Source organism: Carassius gibelio, chromosome B3 (assembly GCF_023724105.1).
Source record: "Carassius gibelio isolate Cgi1373 ecotype wild population from Czech Republic chromosome B3, carGib1.2-hapl.c, whole genome shotgun sequence".
Taxonomy (NCBI): Eukaryota; Metazoa; Chordata; class Actinopteri; order Cypriniformes; family Cyprinidae; genus Carassius; species Carassius gibelio.
Window position 1 is genome coordinate 8,668,446 of NC_068398.1, and position 19,278 is coordinate 8,687,723.

At 39.5% G+C, this 19,278-nt stretch overlaps 2 protein-coding genes across 3 annotated transcripts in view; one reads left to right on the plus strand and one right to left on the minus strand.

The window, feature by feature from the left end:
• The window catches only part of LOC127952830 (N-acetylglucosamine-6-phosphate deacetylase), a 154,202-nt gene that overhangs the window by 35,623 nt on the left and 99,301 nt on the right, over window positions 1-19,278 (plus strand). The window lies entirely within an intron of this gene.
• Window positions 971-19,150, minus strand: LOC127952807 (protein Wiz). 2 transcript variants are annotated; one of them, XM_052551586.1, is made up of 18 exons: window positions 18,901-19,134; window positions 18,228-18,408; window positions 17,123-17,300; window positions 16,611-16,695; window positions 16,317-16,471; window positions 14,763-16,199; window positions 12,823-13,284; window positions 12,321-12,689; window positions 9,890-10,033; window positions 8,821-9,390; window positions 8,211-8,672; window positions 7,583-8,098; window positions 7,071-7,477; window positions 6,941-6,995; window positions 6,364-6,575; window positions 5,939-6,230; window positions 5,680-5,842; window positions 971-3,727 (listed from the first exon to the last, which is right to left on the minus strand). In XM_052551586.1, exons 2-18 carry the CDS (start codon window positions 18,330-18,332, stop codon window positions 3,397-3,399), a joined length of 5,943 nt encoding a protein of 1,980 aa, XP_052407546.1. In that variant the 5' UTR covers window positions 18,333-18,408; window positions 18,901-19,134; the 3' UTR covers window positions 971-3,396. The 2 variants fall into 2 exon arrangements, with proteins under 2 accessions (XP_052407546.1, XP_052407545.1); XM_052551585.1 differs by having other exon boundaries at window positions 6,941-7,477; window positions 18,901-19,150.

The following is a 19,278-nucleotide window of genomic DNA, read 5'->3' on the forward strand; positions in this document are numbered from 1 at the left end:
TTTATTTTTGTGAAAGCCAACCTCAGGAGGGCAAACTATACAAGGGTTTTATTTGATATGGTATGAGATACTTCAAAGTAAAATAAACCAGCAATAATAGAGTATTAACGATACAACTTCGGATTATAATAATGTTGAAACAGATTAAAGGCTTTCAAACTATTTTTCACTTAACTAATGTCAACAAACAGAACCTTATTGTTAAGTGATGCCAAAATTGCCATACTGTGCAAAATAAAATAAGACAAAGTAAGATTAAATAAGGCCTACTAAAATAAAATACACCATAATAGGTAACTGGGTCAAAGGTTTAGCTTACATTAAACTAGCCTAGCTAGTTCAGGACTAAATGTTGGTTCATAACAGACTTGACAAATCGATAGAATCACTTTTCTCTGGTAACAGACTGAAATGGTTTTGAGTTTGACAAATGTCAACACAACAAATGGAGTACAAACAAAAAATTGCCAAGACAGTAGCTATTATTGAGTCTAAATCATGTTGCTTTTGCAATTTTTACTTTAGCAACTTTTAATCCCCATAAAATGAATAATGTAATATTGTATGATTTTAATTGCAGCATAGTTAAGGTCAAGACCACTGAGACTGGTCAGACCAAATCTCCATGTTGATTTTGGCCTATATCCTGGGTACACTGTGCTCAAAAATAGTTTTCATGACAAGCTATTTTAACAAAATTCACAGGATCTGTGTCCTATTCATGAAAAGCAACATGCATTTTACAAATATAGTACAGCATTCAGGAAGCTTGTTATCACTGTGTTCCCATCGCGTCCACTTTAACCATTTACCAGCTGTTTTTGTTTGCTTTCATACTGTTTACAACAGTCCCAGCGCTGATAAGACATATGCAGAGGAATGTTGTTGTATTCTGTCGAGTGAAATTACAGCGCTGTTGATCATCCTCCTGTGTTATGAATAAAATAAAAAAATGACATGCACAACTCGCTGAGATTTCAGATCACATTTAATGATTTTCATTCAAGAGCAGATTCACACGAATCTTCCTCTGGTTAACACTTCGATGGCATTTCTCTCTTTCAGTCACAAAAAGTATTTTTGTCTCTCTCATACACACGAATACTTGTACAGACACCGCGGTCTAAACCAGCTGAGGAGATCTTTAGGAGAACGCACACCATCAGCTGTAAAGCACATGCCAACTGGGCAACAGTCACAAAAAGACCTAACTAACCAAGAACATGATGTACAGAGCGGTTGAATTTAAGACACACGTTTTTAGAGTCCTTGCGCAAAGGACTTGACAATCTCCCTTTGGAACAATCTTCAATTAAAAATCCACAAGCACCAATGTCCTGTATCTTAAAAGAGAAACTGACAGAATCAAAAATAAAACGCTGATCTATTCCACTGGTATGTAACTGCAAGTAAAAGAATGCACGTCTCATTAAAAAATACACAGCATTAGAAATCAAAATAAATTCACAATGATCAAGACCACATTTGAAGTGTTAAACTGTTAAAATCTTCTTCTCGTCTATACATGTGTTAGGTTAGATATATCAATAATATTCCCTTTTGGAATACTAAAAGCCTAACAGTCAAGAGTAAAGTCGTGAAAGCTGCAACAAACATCCATAGCGGAGCGGTTTGTTATTGCTTTCCTGTGTAGATATGGAAATGTGATCCAAAGCACTCGTATGTTTGGGAGGCAGTCAACATATTCGCAGTAAAAAATCGTCATAGTCAATTCCTGGCATCACGAGTATGGTGTACTTGTATAGTATACTCACATAGTATAACTCAATTGTCAGTTTCTATGTATTATTTTTTTGTTTTCAAGCAAATCCACAGCAGCAAATCTGCTGCTACCATCAACTGCTCAAAGACAAAACGACAGACTTGCAAAAAACTCGCAAAAGCTAAAGCTACCGAGACGTGTCACGTTCTCTTTGGCACATTCTGTCACTGGGAAATTTCTACAGTTTACGTTTTTGTGAAAATGCCTTCAAATTGGTACAGGGAAAAACACTGTTAAGAAAAAAAGTCTCAGACTTAGCACTTTACGATCAGAAAAACTAAAAAGATATAAGTTTTATATATACACGAACTCTCCCTAATTCTTTGCAGATAAAAGTGCGTTAACCTTTTACTCTAGAGAAACATTCAAATGTAGTGTAGCCAAAAAGTTAAGCTCGTTCAACATTCAGATGAGCCATAATTAGGGTTCTCTTGAAATGCATCTGGGGGAAAAAAAGTGACTTTTATGAGCATAAAATACTTCAGGCCATCAACTTGTTCCAAGGCAGTTTCTCAGAAAGCTTCATTATTTAAAAAGTAACAAAGAAGTCTTTTAGACAGCTGCGTCGACTGTTTCATTTAGAGTTTACTTTGTGCCAAGCACAGGATTAAATGGAGAGAAAATGGAGCGATCTAGGATCGGATTAATCAAAGCATGAAGCTTGTGCAAACTTGCTACAAAACAATGAGCCATACAAAAAAGCAACAAAGGCATAAATACATATGGTTGAATACAACTGGAAGGCATGACAATTTGCATGCTCATTTTGTTGGTCATGTGCTAAAACGATGCATTTAACTAAGTGTGCTTAGCTTATTTAAATATTTAGCAGCAATTGGTTCCAGACAAATTTGATCAACCAAGTGGCAAGATTCAAATGACATTATCAAGGTCTAGATTGCAGTGGGACTGCAGAAAAGAAAAGGCATGTCCTGTCAGGACACAAACCTATCTTTGTCTGCTTAAAACGAACATCGTATCTTTTGATAGCTGCATGGCAGTACAGCCTTGTAGTCAATTATCACAGCTGAAACAGTTAACTTTTAACAGTTAACACAAACTGTGAACTTGTATATGCTAGAAACAGATAAGCTTTGTTTCAAACGGTCAAGGCTTTTTGTTTAAGTGCTTCATAGTGAAACCATTTAAGGGTGAGCTTTATATCTGTGCCTTTTTGATTGTAATTTTCTACTTTGCTGACCATTTAAGAATACATTTGGTAAGCTAAAGAGTTTTGTGAGATATTTTCAAAAAACAAATACTAGTCATAAGGGCCAAATAGCTTACAGAACTGAACTCACCACATACTCATCAAAGCTTATCCACAAAACAAATGTAATTTGTATTATACTGTGACTTTTTCTTGTTCATAAATTACGGCCGACAAAAGGGAGATGAGAACTGTCATGGCAACACACCTACCTAGCGCCTGAATCATAACAGATGCTCGCGATGTAGGTCAGGGTAAGTGGGTCGCTAGCTGAGATTTTTTGAAAAATCTCTCCCTTTGATCAGAGATTGAAATAATCAAAGATGAGTAATACAGAAACAAATCATGTAAATGACTGCCGAAGATGATGGCATCTCATACATATGTAGGAAGGGCACATGGCCTAATTAGCAGGAGAAGGAACTGGCTCTGCTGTAGCCGGCCGCCCCGCTGAAGCTTGGCTGGGGGCGGGTGTAGGTGTGGAGGCTGATGTGGGTGTAGTTGTGGGCTTTGGGGAGGGTGTGGACGGGGTCGTGGAGGGGGCTGTGGTCGTAGTTGACGTGGAGGTAGCAGCTGAGACTAGGGGCTTGGGATCAGGTGTGTCACTTTGGGCGGGAGTGTCGTTTGCAGGTGAAGCAGTCTTGTTGTAGTTAAGATTGAGGATGTGCTGCTGTAGGTGCCTGATCCAGTCCTCCTGTACCGAGAGAGGGCCGTGAAACTCCACGTCACAGAACCTAAAAGAAATGGATTACAAATAAATGACAATTGTTTCTGAGGGCTTACACATTTACAGCTATTTTAATCATACCATCTAGACGCCATGTCTAGTTATCTAGTTGAAAGATATGCTGATTATGAATATAATTTTACTTCGCAAAACATACCAATAAATATAAAACAAAGAAAAAACAATATAGTAGCTCTAATAAAAAATACAATTAATAAAAAATATAAATGTTCATGCTTTAAGGTCATGTTCTTGCAATTAATTAACCATTAACTGAGACTTTTGACTCCAATAGCTACTCATTTGCCGATTATTAATAGTTAAAAGTTTAGGTATGATGTAGGATTAAGGAATCTAAAATATAGCAAAATTGGGTATTAAAATGTGCCTTATAAGTACTAAAAAGCCAATATTCATGTTAGTTAATAGCGAGATCTGGTCCTTAACAGTGTTACTATAACAGTTCATTATAACACCATAAATGTGTGCAATATCGTGTTGTCATGGTACCAAAATTTTAGTATTCGGTACTGATACCAGTGAAAATCCATGGTTCTCTGTACCAATTTTGGTACCAATGCAAAACAAAAACATGCTAATTATTTTTTTTTACTACACTTTCATTTAATCCAAACTATGTACATATTTAGTTTTAAAGGGCTTTTGAATTTAGAGCCAAGAATAACAACTAAGTTAGCTGAAAAAAAAAAGCACAGAACTGCTTTTCTGACTGATATGACACAAACAATATTAACCATTTGTACATTCTCTAATATGCATATTTTAGATTCATTTAAAAGCATCTGGTGTTTAAAAATCTAAAATAGTACATATCATCATGTCCACCTGTTTTTTGACCATGATAAAAGTTATAGGAGCATTAAATAGTTAATAAATAAACTTAATTCCAATAGTCATTATATTAGTGTTAGCCCGCTAATGCTAACGAAGAAGCACTCTAATACCAGCGTTAATTTCAACAAAGTAAAAGCCTTTTGGAAAATCTATTTGCACCGGTCAGTTTTGAAATTGTGGCGGATGCCACACGTTTTTTAATGGGTTACACAAAACTAACTTGCTAGAAGTCTTTAATTTGATTTGTCGCCACGTCTCACTGCTGTTATGAAGAGAGTGCATCTGCGCACCTTTCGCATCAAGAACCAGGTTGACCAGATACTCGGTACTACTGGTACTTTAAAAAACCTGGTACCGTAACATTTAATTTTTTTTAGTACTGACTTGGTACTGAAGTACCAGGTCTTTTGACAACACTAGAGCAATATTTGCTTTTATGCTCAATAGCGCAAGTATAGCAACACGCTAACATCAAATGAGAGCTGAGGGAATGTAAGAAAATTGCTTGTTGCCACATGGAGATGCTACAATTGTAGATAAGGCAATTATAAATATTTTACTAAACAGAGAAAAGTATCAAAACAAATATGTTAAAGAGTGGACTATTCTAACCAGTACTTATGTGTATTATGCAGTCTTTATATTTATTGCCATATCATGTTATTAGCTTAGCATCATGCTAGCAAACTGGAATTACGCTACGTTTACACTAGTGCTTTTTGTTTTAGTAATAAATACCTTTTTGCTACAGTTACGCCTGTTCTTTATATTACTCTGGCATTTAAGACCCTTGAAAACAGAGGCTTTTCAAGGGCCCCGTTTTCATTTGAAAACTCCGGGGTGGCATTTCAATGTAAACAGACCAAAACAGAAACCTTTGAAAACAATGGCCTGGCTGCCCACATTTGCACTACTGTAAACATAGCCTTAGTTGTAAGCTGGGCCTGTAAGAAGTGCTGTTTGTTAGCACATGGAATTTCTTCCATTCTAGTTCTAAAACAGAACACTTACAAGGTTCAAGTAGTAGGCATTCAAGATATCAAGGCAGCTCACTAGGTACATTAGATCAAATTTCCAAGTACAGATCTAATAAATGCAACTCACCGGCACTTAAGTGAGTAAATTTTACCCACAAGTTTAACCAGTGGAGTGGAGGGGGGCTTTGGCACAAGGGCAGGAACGGTACTGGAGCGAGGTTTCGGGGTGCCACTCTCTCCCACCCCTCCTTCAGCATGTGATGGATGTTTAAGTGGGCGTCTCTCAAATCCTGAAGAGAAAAGAGAAATTGTTAGATTAAGTTTGATTTTCTAGGCAGATTGGGGAAAAGGGATATGAAGAGATTAAGGTGAAGCTGTGCTCAGACCTCGTGGCAAACGCACGTTGAGTTCACTATGCGCCACCTGCGCATGTGGAAGTGCATTATTGGAATGATGAGTGCCAGGCTGTGGAATAAGGCCATGCTGAGTGGAACTTCCACTCCTGCTTTTTGCGTCACTTCCCCGTGATGACAACCCCCAGGGACAACTTTTGACATCCCGCCCAATTGCTCTCTTTTGAGGCAAAGTGAGAGATGCCCATTTGGCCACAGTGGGCTTTTGGGAAACAGGAGTTGTAGAGTCAGAGTCACGGGATGGTGAGAGAGCAGAACCGCACCTCTGCAAAAGATTACAGCCATTTTAATTTATATTAAAAAGCAAGCTTTTAAACTTCAAAGCAAGAACACCACAGAATTGCAATGACTAGGTAGGGAAGTAAAGAATCACAAAATTGTTCCAGTTGCTTTCATACTTTCTTTTGGGCATAGCGGGCTCCTTGAACATAACTTTGCTGCATCTCTGCTGCCTTCTGTGGACGGCTGCGTATCCAGGCACTCAGCGTCTCGATAGGCGAACCATTTACACACCACTCTGTCACTCCAAACTGACGTAAATGTGCTCGAGCATGACTGGCCAGTGCCTTCCGGTTCTCAAAGTAAAATCCACAGAGTTCACAACTGGCATCTGGAAATGAAAGTAAAAAAAAATGAAGTCATATTGTTCTTGAAACTATTCACACAGCAATGAAACCAATAAATATTGTGCCAAACATGCAAACAATGAGTACTTCACAATGGACCAGAAACATCTAAAGATAGGGCCAGTCTTTATATTCTCTTTTTTTTTTTTTTTTTTTTTTTTTTTTTTACTTTTAACCAATATGAGAATCTATTTTAAGTCTTGGAATTCTCCACTTGGGTCTTACATTTATTTGAGAGTCATTCTTTTGCAAACATGGAAGCAAAACAGGCACTGCACAACAATTTTATTTTCAAACAATTCTTTTCAAAAAGAACCAAATAAGGAGTTAGCCAAAAATATAACCTTACCCATGTGGCCTACCCCATGTTTCTCCACTGAGGCTTTACCCCTAAAGGAATAGTCCTGTGGGGGAGGTGAGAAATTTTTAGATTGAATGAGCAATGCTTTCTCTCCTGGCTGTCCCTCCTCCACCAGTACCTTCTTCTTCATAGGAGGCACTCCAAAAATCTTCCCCACAGATGAGGTAGAGGACAAGGCAACGCTTCCCAGCCCATGCTTATGAAGACGCGAGCCAGAGTGAAGCAGGTTAAGAGGTGACTTTCGGGACAGGGCAGAGGACTGATAGCCTGGACTGTTTAATGAAATCCCACTATCCTGTCCTGGTTCCTCCTTTATGCCAAAGGCAACAGATGCAGGGGTAGTGCCTTGTCTCCTCATGACTTCCCAAAGTGTGTCAATGGGAGAGCCGTTCACAGACCACTCTGTGATACCCATATGCCTCAAGTGTGAACGTGCATGGCTTGAGAGGCCTTTGCGGTTTTCAAAGAATTCACCACAGAATTCACAGCGAATATCACGGGAAGGTTCCTTCTCCTGAGTCATAACTGAAGGAGAAAAACAGCAAAAAGACAACAGATTGAGCTAGGAAAGATTCAGTCATCCTTGAAGATCTTTGAAAAGGCTAATAGTAAAAAAAAAAAAACACATACCCAAGTTGACTGGATAAACATTATCTGAAGTGTCTAAACTGGAATGTAGTGGCTCTGGGTTGTAGCTTTCATTTACTCCCATGTCTGATCCTTTCATTGTAACCTCCACAATTTCAGGCTCTGGTTTCGGTTTAACGAGCTCTACGTTTGGGGAAGAGCTGGCAGTAGATGTCGAAGGAGACATTTTGCGTGTAGTAGGCTGGTCGTGGCTGGGAGTTTGGGCAAAATGGAAAGACGGGCGCCCAAGCACATTCCCTGGTGGGGAAGAGGACTGGACGGTGGTCCGAGGCAGCCCAGGAATTGGAGAAGAAGAGGGGGATTTGGGGGACTTCAGAGGTTTGATGGATGGCAGGCCTCGACGGACTATAATATCTTTTAGTGTGTCAATTGGTGAGCCATTCACAGACCATTCTGTTATCCCAAGTTGGCGCAAATGGGAGCGAGCGTGACTGGAGAGGCCTTTGCGGTTCTCAAAAAGTTCTCCGCAGAATTCACAGCCCACGTCTTTCATTGGCTCTGGTAGAGAACAATTTATCATACTTTAGTCAGTTTTGGTGTGTAAATTACCTAACATAATTGAGGAAGCAAAAGATAGACAAAACATGCAAAAACATATAAAGGTTGTTACCTATAGGAAAGGACATAACTTCTCCACTACTGAAACGAAGTACTTGCAATGAAGAGGCTTTCAGCTTCTTTGGGGGTGGGCCCAATAAAGGGTGGGAAGAAGTTGAGGTAGCTTTAGAGCCAATTGTTGTCCTCACAGAAGTGGTTGCTGTTTTATATAGGACAGGGCTGGAGGGAAGTGATCTTTTAGGTGAAGTGGAAGTGGAGGGTAAGAGGGATGTCATGCTTGTCTTCTGGGACCTCAGGTCTTCTGGAGCATCTGATAGAAAAGAATTTGCTCTGTGCTTAAAGTCATCAGTCAAGATGAACCGGTTGAGTAAATCAATGGGGGAACCCTTAGATTCTGAGTACTCAATCCCAAAATGGCGCAAATGGGCACGAGCATGACTAGAGAGGCCTTTTCTTGTTTCAAACCACGCACCACACAACTGGCAAATAATGTCTTTAGAGTCCATGTCCATCGCTGGAAAGTGTGAGCGGAAGAGAAAAGTTAAAGAGATTGTAAGAACAACAGACAATAAACAAGCAAAAGCAAAGCAAACTGAAGACCACAAGACAACAAATTCTTTGAAATTCTTTATTAGTGTGTAGGACATTAAATAACTTCTTACTAAGATTCAATGGGGCATCCGTATCTTGCGGCGCCCAGAATGGTTTGTTCGGACTAGAGAGGTTGGTAGGCTGGTTCTTTCCTAAGGTCTTATGCTCCTGGGATCGCAATGGGGAAGACACGGGCAGTAGGGAAGAGATGGGAGCCTTTCTCAGCACTGGGGAAGGGGACCGAGACTTTACAAATGGAGAGGATGGCAGGGAGCCAGCTGCAGAGTGAGTAGTTGGTGAAGAGGAAACTTTAATAGCGGAAGCCGCAATAGAGAATGGGACAGGGGGCTTGGTGTCCAGCAGTCCTTCTTCAGTTTCAACATCTTTTGTGGGGCTGGGTATAGGAACAATAGGGGCATGGTGCTGGAGCTTTTTGGGAGATTCCACAGTAGGGGAGGTGCCAGTAAAGTGTGTGTCAATGGAGCGTTCCTTAGTGATCTGGTAGAGGAGATCAATGGGTGCACCACTGTTTTCTGACATGCCGATGCCAAGCTGGCGTAGGTGAGAGCGGGCATGGCTAGACAAACCACGACGTGTCTCAAAGGCAGCACCACAAAACTCACATTTCAACAAGTTAGAGCCTGGAAAACAGAGAATTGGTGATTCAGGACTTAAGCATTTTGTTAGATGAGACTGCTTACCAATTTTTTTTTATCATTTGTTCACTAAGCAGAGTTAATCGACCTTTACTGACTCTCCACTGTGAAAATAAATTTTTTTTTTGTGTAAAATGTTGTAAAGAGAAAGAAAATCAAAGTGACAGACCAGACTAATAAGGGCAAATATATGTAACATAACATCCCATCAGCTCAAAAATGAATGTTAATGCAATTACCAGTAGCAAATTCAGATTTTTCTAAAAGTATTACTTCATCCATAAATAACCATTTCTGTCAATTTTACTCACTATCACATTATTCCAAACCTGTATGAATTTCTGTGGAACACAAAAGTTGATTTTTTTAAAGAATATTCTCAGATTTGAAACAACATCAAAATGTGTGTAAATTATGATGAGGTTTTCATTTTTGGGTGAGCTATTATTTTGAAAGTAGATTAAAATACTTAAATTCATATTACCCATTGTGTCTATTTCTTTGGAATCAGTGCTCTGTTCCTCTATAGAGAACAGGGTCTTTTCTTCTGGGCTTGCAGCCAATTTATCTGTACCAGGCAATTGGACCTCCTCTTCTTCTTCTTCCCCATCTTCTGCCTCCTCCCCATCTGTATATGCATAGAGAAACATTCTTTTTAAAATTAGCTAATTGTATAGGTAAAGCCACCAAGGTCTCAAATGAATGTTTCCTTTAAACAAACTGTAACTAGCTTTACCTTCATCTAATGCACAGAATAAATAATATAAAATAAAAAAAATAATTATAATGAATGTATGCTTAATTACCTGGCCAGGTGATTCTGTAAGATTATCCATTAAAAGTCACCTGCTAAATATTTTCCTTATTATGGGGTCTGTTATTAAGGCAATCAGAAAATATATAGTTTGATGTCAATTTCAGCAAAGGAATTAATATATATATATATATATATATATATATATATATATATATATATATATATATATATATATATATATATATATATATATATATATTTCAACCTTCTAATAAGCCTTAAAATTCACATAAATTTTTTTCCCCTTTGAGATTATACATTGTACAATTTCCAATCATAATTTGGTCAAATCATGACATCACACAATCCCGATTTTTTGCCATAAATGTAACAAATTCATCTGTGACTAAAGAACTATTTCTACCCCATTTCTGTCTCTCTCTCTCAAGCACCATATTGCACAGAGAAAATGTTAAAGTGGGGAATAGCCCACCCCAGCACCCTGCTAAGTCTCGCCCTGCACACAACTTTCACAGCTCTTTGATTGCAATTACTGGCAACCAAATAGATTATAAAACAACAGGTCTGTCTGACTTAAAGTTGTTTAATTTGGATTTCTAAAGACCAACTTTTAGATGAACATACTATACTGACTGATACGTTATTCACTCCAGGGGTAAATTCAGCAGGTCTACATTCAAGCAGCACAAACTGATTTTCTTTTGAAGCTCCTGCTGGTCTTGCTCTTCTCAGCATATTCAATATAATAAGCTGTGAAGCGTTCCTGCGGTGGGCGTTTCTGTTCTGTCATTTGATCTGTCCTAGACAGAATTCTAGCAACATCAGCCCTTTTTCTGCTCAGACTGAAAATGAAAATTCCCTGTAATGGCACTGCACTCCATGAAATAACCAGACAATAAAGAGAAAAAATACATTAAGTTAAACACGAAAACCAACCGTTTAATAACTTATTCAGGGCAACGTAAAAGAAAACAAGCGCTGACATTTTCTTAAAAAATATGTTTTTGTGAAATTGCGCGGAAAAATAAATAAGAAACAAGAGGGAAAAAGAGCTGGCGCGCTCCATTTCAACATTAAAAAAGCACCTCAAGTAAAATGGCGAAGACTCAGCCTAATTTCAAGAATCATAAAGACATATGCATTGAATAAAGAAGCCGTCATTTTGACAGGACATCAAAAACTGCCTTTATGAGCGCAAATTGTCACATATCATGACTTTTTAGATCGAAAACTGTTCAGGCAGCAGGGGAATGAGTCGCTTTCGTACGTGCACTCTGTCTCACTGGAACATAGCATTAGTGATTTAAAACGCACATCGGGTATAACAGGACCTTGTCTTAAATGTTAACACGATTGCATGCCATGCAAGCTATAAAAGTGGCGAAGCTCCGATCATATGCATCTCTCACGCATCCCCATGCACGGCGCGGAAGTGCATGCACTCACCATCCAGAGGCTGCAGCGCATCGGACTTATTACAGCACCTACAGTCAGACAATTTTTCCGCTATTGTTTGTGTCTGCGGGGAGGTGGAAGCAGCCATTTTGCCCCGCACACATGCACTAACGCACCAAGGCGTGACGAACCGAATAAAGGCGGAGACTAGGCAAAATATTAAATGCCAGACATCAATTACATTAATGAAGATTGCATTAAGAAATTAACAAGTGTTCTGCACCATATACTAATCTTTACATCTGCTTACACAACTGCCCCTGACGGCATTACAAAAATCCCAAGGCATGCACAAGCGTTTAAGTTTTCTTTTAGTTTATTTTGGACTTCTGACAGTGCAGATGAGGTAAAGTCTATTTATTTAATAGAAAAGTAACATGAGTAAATGATACACACTTAATGTACTGCCTCGTTAACTTTTGAAAAGCCGGTTAAAACATCTAAACATAAAGAAAAAATAACTAGGAAACAAAAAGGTGATCAAAGTAAAACAACTATATAGTGACATTAGCTGAGCCCACTTGCATTTGAGTAGTGACAATTTTTTTTAATGTAAATAATATTGATATTATTATTTTTTATTAAGAAAAAAAACTTTCCAAGTAAGAACTATGACATTACTCGTAGCTTAATTTTACAAAGTTTTTGAGAGATCCAGCAGAAGTAAAACCCATCCACTTACCCTCTAGTTTACTTCTACAGTGCTCTTCCTTCCAGCACCGTTTTGGAGAGTCAGAAGAAAGAGTGGTGGGTCCCGCTGTCATGTTCTCCTCATCCTTCATGTCTTTCCTGCACTCTTGCTCCTCGTCAGAATTTTGCTCTTGACTTGACTGGAGAGTATGTGTGGGTGCAGTGGGTAGAACAAGATCTGGATGCTTGGCAAAAAGCTCTCGGAGAATATTAATGGGAGAAACCGTGACTTCCCAGTTGGTGATGCCAAAGTCTCTGAGATGGGCTCGGGCATGACTGGAGAGACCAGCTCTGGTGTCAAAGCCAGCACTGCAGAACTCGCATCTCATTATGCTGAAGGTCGATGGGTCAAAGTTGGCAACTAGAGGTAGCAATGGAGAGATGAGCATCAAAACAAGCCTCTGGTTCTGTGTGGTAGGCAACTAAACTTTGAGACATCAAGTTAATAAACATTAACAACAGTAGGCTACATTTACATTTAAAAGCATCCTCACCTTTTTTCTTCTTCTTCTGGTATGAGAATTTCTTTTCAATGGCATTGACCTCTTCCGGAGAGATGAAATGCCTAACATTGTAACTGACACCCACTCTGTTCAGGTGACCCCTAACATGATTGGCTAGTCCGATGCCATTATGGAATCGATCTGGACAATAAGGGCATTTTCTTTCCACACTTGTCAACAACCCCTCTCCATCATCATCTTCATCATCTTCCTCAGTTAATGCATCAATAAGATGACTAACAACATCCTCTTCATCTTCGTCATCATCTATATAATCATCATCATCCTCCTCTAGATTTGCAGTAACGAGTGTTTCTTCTTTAACCTTCTCCTGACTATCAGATTTGTCTTCTTTGAGTTTGGGTGGTTCCTCCTGTGCTTCAAGCTTTTTGCTGTTCTTTGGTGAGGAGGAGTTGGCTTTGAGATCTGGATCATTAGCAGTTAGCTCCGTCTCTGGTGGGGTTAATGTGGATTGTTACAGAGTGTTCAACAGTTATATATATATATAGATATATAAAAAAATAAATTCAAGACCAGTATGGCACAATTTAATGGTCAAATGCAAACAAAATGTATGTGGGATGCAATGAGTATGGTGACAAGCTGAGTTACTGGAATAGTTGACCTAAACGGAAAGTCTGTCATCTTTTATTCACCCTCACATACTCCCAAACTACTTTTGTCCATGCTACTTTTTTCTATACAACAAAGTTGCTCCAAAAAAAAGTAAAAAGCATCGTGAATGTCCACCAGAATTTCTCCTTTTGTGTTCCATGGAAGAAAGACTGTCATATGGGTTTGGAACATGATGGTAAGTAAATGATTACATAATTCTCATTTCTGGGCTCATTTTATACAAAAGGAACAGCTTGGCCTGGCTACTCTGCAACCGATTACGATCTCAGTGGCTCTGCTCATCACTCACCCATCACCCTGCTGCATGAGAGGGGAGTTTGGAGGTCAGAGCTGAGAGACTCTATGAGGATGAGGGGTAACTCGTTTCTTAGCTGGGCTTGCTGCCCCTCAAGCAACCCCAGCCTCTCTGCTGCCCCTCGGAGGCTGGCTGAGAAGCTGCTCTTCAGTTGCGAGGCCAAGGCAGGTATCTCCACAGAGTCTGCAGTGGAAGGGACCAGGTTCAGACCAGGGTGAAACCTGGGATTTCCCTTTATGTTTAAGCTTAAGTTTATGGCCAAGCATGATTCAAGTGAACTTCTAGAATTTCAAGGCTTGCCATTTGCCCAACATTAAAGAATTGGTCCTTCCTGACTATTGCCACAGACTGAGAAAACTGTTTGGGAAAGGTTCTTCTCCTACGATAAAAATTAAGGAAAGAAAGTCTGTACACCACCAGCAGTGGCTAATAGCGAGCATCCACCAATGGAACAGGAAGTAACACCCCACAATTATAACCGGCCAATGGAATTCATTACACTCCTTTAACCAGTGGCCAAACAGGGAGTCGCTCTACACAAATTTTGGTTCAAGGGTGGCTCTAAATACAATACTTATAGTGCACACACACATATACATGATTCACTACAAGACAAAAGATGGTACTGGTAATGTATTTATTCAGATTTGCCTATTTGTAATTGGAAATGTGAAGGCAAATTCTCATTGTGGTGACAGTATTATATCACGTGACAATGTTATAAAGAGATGGTGAAAATATTGATGAAAAATACAGACCTTTCTGAAAATGTATCAACATTTTTTAGCAAATATTTCATTATTTGTATGACATTTTACAGCCTCTCTTTTTCATTACACTGGTAAGTATAATGTATCTGAGCAATTTTTAGGGCATCCAGGTTTGTACGGTTACTGTTCCCTGAGCACTTCTGAGTCTCGCCATTGTTACCACCTTGCCAGTTTAGCTACAAGGCTACTCACTGACTGACCTTGGTATAATAAACTTGTAATTGACTTACCTGTTTTGGAGTCTTGTTTTGGATCATGTTCTGGTTCAGGTATTGGAATGTCTTCTTTCTGGCACTTATCTTCGGACTGGTTTGAGATTTGGACTTGTTTTTTCATAACGGGATTAAGAGTGGACTTAGGATCCAGTCTTGTACTCACTCTTGTGCGCCCCAGTTTACCCCTCGCGGCCCGGACTGAGCGTTTATTCCCTATACTCTTGAATGCCACATCCTTACGCCGCGGAGCAGCTCTCAGGTTTGGCGGAGATGACACGAGATGCTGAGGCTGTAGAACATTCTCTTCCCCAGGGTCTGTATTTTCATGCAGAGTTGTATCATCAGGTTGCTCTGCGGCCTCTCCTGGGGTTGCAGAAGTACTTTGAAAAGACAACGAACTAAAGTCCACCTGTGAAGTGCTACTTTCGGGCTGTGTTTCTTTTGATTTTTTGGATGCCCGGATGGGGTACCTCTTGTTAAGAGGTGATGTGACAAGAGTTGACGTAACATCTGCAGGGGACTGAACTTGTCCTTTCTTGCAGGACTTCTGTTGAAAGCGGGGTGAGGTTCGATAGACACCAGCTCTTGTTCGAGTGTTGTGCGTCTTGGAATGCTCAGCAAGTTCTTGAGGCAAATCCGAGCTAAAGTTGCACTTAAGACACACAAACTGGCTAACATCTGTTGACTCTTGGTTGACTGGCTCTGATGCCTTACTGAAACTGGCTTGCTCTGCCACTCGCTTATCCTTCTCTTTTAATTTTCTGATCTCTTTAAGGATTTTCTGCCGTGACTCCTCATGGCATCGCTGATGATCTAACAGGAGTACCTTGTCTACAAACTCCAGACCACACTCTATACATTGAAAAGGTTTTTTATTAAGATGTCCACTCCAAGAGGTTTTGTCTCGGCCCTGGCATTTCTTCCCAGATCTACCAACCTGTCCATGCTCTTGCATGTGTTCATGTAGATGGGTGCGTTTTTTGAAATAAATGCTACATTCTACACATGTAAAAATCTCTTGGGAGAGGTCTCCATCCAGTTGATGCTCTACTACTGACCTTTGCCTTCCCCGTACCTTCTCTCCTTTTTCCTCTTTCAATTTGAACATCCCTTCCCCAACCCTTGTGGTTTTCCTATGCTCCTTTGCTCCAGAGGGTTTTCCTCTGGTCTTCCTGCCAGCTCCCGTTGTGTGCTGCCAAGTGTCTAAGCCAGAGAAAGGCCTCAATATGGCCCTCTTTTTTCTTCGGCGTTGGATGAAGGTGCAGTGCGCCCAGGGTCCAGGTGGTGGACTTTCTGGCTCAGAGTCTCCTGGGAAGGTGTATACATCTGGCTCTTTGGTGAGCTTCTCTTCCTGCCCTCTACTATTGAGCATTTTCTGCTCCTCTTTCTTGTCTTTTTGGCATCCCTCTTCTGGTGTAGCATCTGGTAGATAGCTCACTTTGTCTTGCTCCACTGCAAGTAAACCGCAAAAGTCTTTATTGATTTAATATATGACATGATTTTTTTATATATGACAGGATGTTATTGACAATCAAAACATGTGTTGAGGTACTCTAAGCTTTCTTTTACATTTTGTTCTACATTTAGTAGAGTCGTAGTCTGTAGTTTTCATCTCAATGTATGTAAAATCTCCTTGATTCTCCACCTCCAGGGGGGCAAGTGGGATCTTCTCAAGAAATAAGTGCTTGGTTTCCACAGGTTCTTGGCACAGATCAAGGTCCAATCTGCAAGAATAAGGATAAAACTGGATGAATGGGTTACAACTTAATATTTATTTCCATCAAACCCCCTTCAAATGTAAAAAAAAAAAAAAAAAACCTTGATGAATACACTTTTCTATAAACCAGTTTTTCCGTATCTCACCTGTCTTCTTGTTGTCCAGAGGTGGGACTTCCTGGGCTGTGAGCAGCCAGACCATGAGGGTTAGAAAAGTGCTGAAGTTCTTCCTCTGACATAAACCATTGGAATCCACACAGAAACACAAACAATATACACATGACTTAACAGAAATCAGTAGACTCACATTTATATCTACAGCATGTAGACAAACAAAACCATTAACGCGGTTCACAGAGAAACAGGTTTTACAGTACAAACACAGATTAGTTCAGTCTGAAACTAGCTCAATCATTCCAGATTCTCATTTCTAGTCGGTCTGAGTTTCTTACACTTTTAGTAAAATAGGTACAAAAGCTTTAAAGAGTGCATATTGCTACCTTAAAGGTACATATTAGTTCATAAAGTGTACATATTAGTACCTAAAATGAACAAACGTGTACCTGCCACATACATTTTTGTACCTTTTTTTCTGAGAGTGTATGATTCAGACATTTTTCATTGACGTGAAAGTAATAATGAACCAAAGAGACAATTACCATCCAAGGTTTCTTTCTCCGAGTCGGAGTCCCATGTGAGAGATGAGGGGAAGGCTGAAGATCGTGGACTTCTTTGTACTTTACCACAATGCTCCAGTGTGGGGAAAAAGCATTTTGGACCGTCTGAATCTCCATTTCCATCACCCTTCTCCATGTCATCACAATGCAATAACCCGCCCTGTGAGTTCAGAGGGTTGAAACAAGTCCAGCATTACATAGTTGTGCTTAGGGAACAAATAAAATGTTGCACGATTCTCACACAGGTGTACACTGATTGTTAAAAGACAGGAATCAAAAATGTATATAATCACTGTAAAATATAATAAAAAGTAGTAAACTGAATCAAAGCAATGTCTCCCACAAATTTCATTTTTTATTAATAGAGTAAGTTTATTTTCTATTTTATAGTTATAGTTATATTATAGTATTTTTTATTTTCCATAAGTATTTTCTTTTTTCATTGGAAAACTATATAAATTATTCAAAAAAGAAAAAGTAGAGTTAAATGCTGTGTCCCAAATTGCATACTATCCTTCCTAAATAATAGCATTCCAAAATAGAATTAGCATGTCTTAAATATAGGTTGAAATTAACATCTACAAAAAAAAAAAAAAAAAAAAAAAAAAAAAAAGGCATATATGCAAGACAGAGTAAATTATAGAGGTTTAGATAAAGGGGTTTGAGTGAATAATAATATTTGAACTTAATGAAAAAAAATATTTATGTAATGTTATGCACATTACGGTATATTTAATCTGCAACGACATTGTGAACATTTATCAAGATGTATTTGGTCATTAGCTTTTAAATGTGTTATTATGCAAACACATGAGAGTGCTCAGCACAACAGACCTGCCACTGGCAGATCACCATACTGCTTCGTTTATAATATGGTAGGAAATTAAATGAAACTTAATGTGGAGGAATTCAAATGTGAGAAGATGACTGATAGAGCAGTTTAAACAGTGACAGGATGCAAGTAACACAATTATGATGACCTAGTATGTCAGAAAGTGTCTACTCTTATGCGACATGCTCAAAAGTATGTATTTTTCTTTATAAGGCCCAGCATAAGTAGGTGAGTTGGTAGATGCCTTGACTATACCAGGAAGGTGCAGCTGAGTAAGGAGGTGGATGTTGAAGGCAGTAGCCCTTGGCTGGACATCAGATCTTGGGGGTCCCTGGTCAAGAGATCCTCTTCAGGCTCCATGGTCCCCTGGTACACTACCCTGGGTGCAACTACTGTCCACTTCTCCTGTCCTACATTATGAAGAGCAACTCCATTTCTGGACAAAAAAAAAAAAAAAAACAACTTGGATGCAATCTGACCATATTCAAATATATACATGTACCTGAAGCCTAAAAAGTATTTTTTTTAATAAAATTAAAAAAAATATATATATAAATAAATAAAAAAATAAAACTTGCAAGGTGTCTATTAACTCAAGAGGTTAATTTGGTGATTAATTAGTGCTGTCCAACCTTTGAAAGAGTGGATTTGAATATCTAAATCTTTGTGCTAGATTTGTGAGGAGTGTCACTCTGCCTGACCTATTTTATCATGCCTCATTTCCTATGCTGATAATATCGAAGGAAGCCGTTTTTACTGGAAAAAAATAGCCCTTAAATAAAAGGGGTCGTCTATGCAGTTTGCAATGCGTTTATAACTTGCGATGTCAAGACTGGACTATCAGCGAACGCCGTCCTTTTCCAGGAACACAATCTGTCAACCATCTCTCTGGATGTTTGCGGCGAGGATGGGGTTGTGAAACACTCACGGAAAGCGGCCTGTCTTTGGAATCTTCTGCGTCCAATGAATCACATCGCGCTCTCCATGTCCTTTATGGATTCAAGTGGCACAAACGCACTGACGCTTATAGAGCATGTGTGCGTTGCGCTTTATGCGTCCCGGAGCGTCGCTGTCTTCCCTCGGGAGCACCGGGAAAAGCATATAGGTTTAGCAAACGCTGGAGACCGCCTTTGCACTCTAAACACCGGACTCCATGTTGTTAGTTTCGGAGGGATGGTGACGTTGGTGGGGAGGGGAAAGCAGTTTGTGTATGAGCCACGCTGTAACTCTTTCACAGCAGGTTGAGAGATGAACGGCACCTGATCAGAGCGCTAACAGCGGCGCTGCTGCGTGCGCGGTGCGGAGC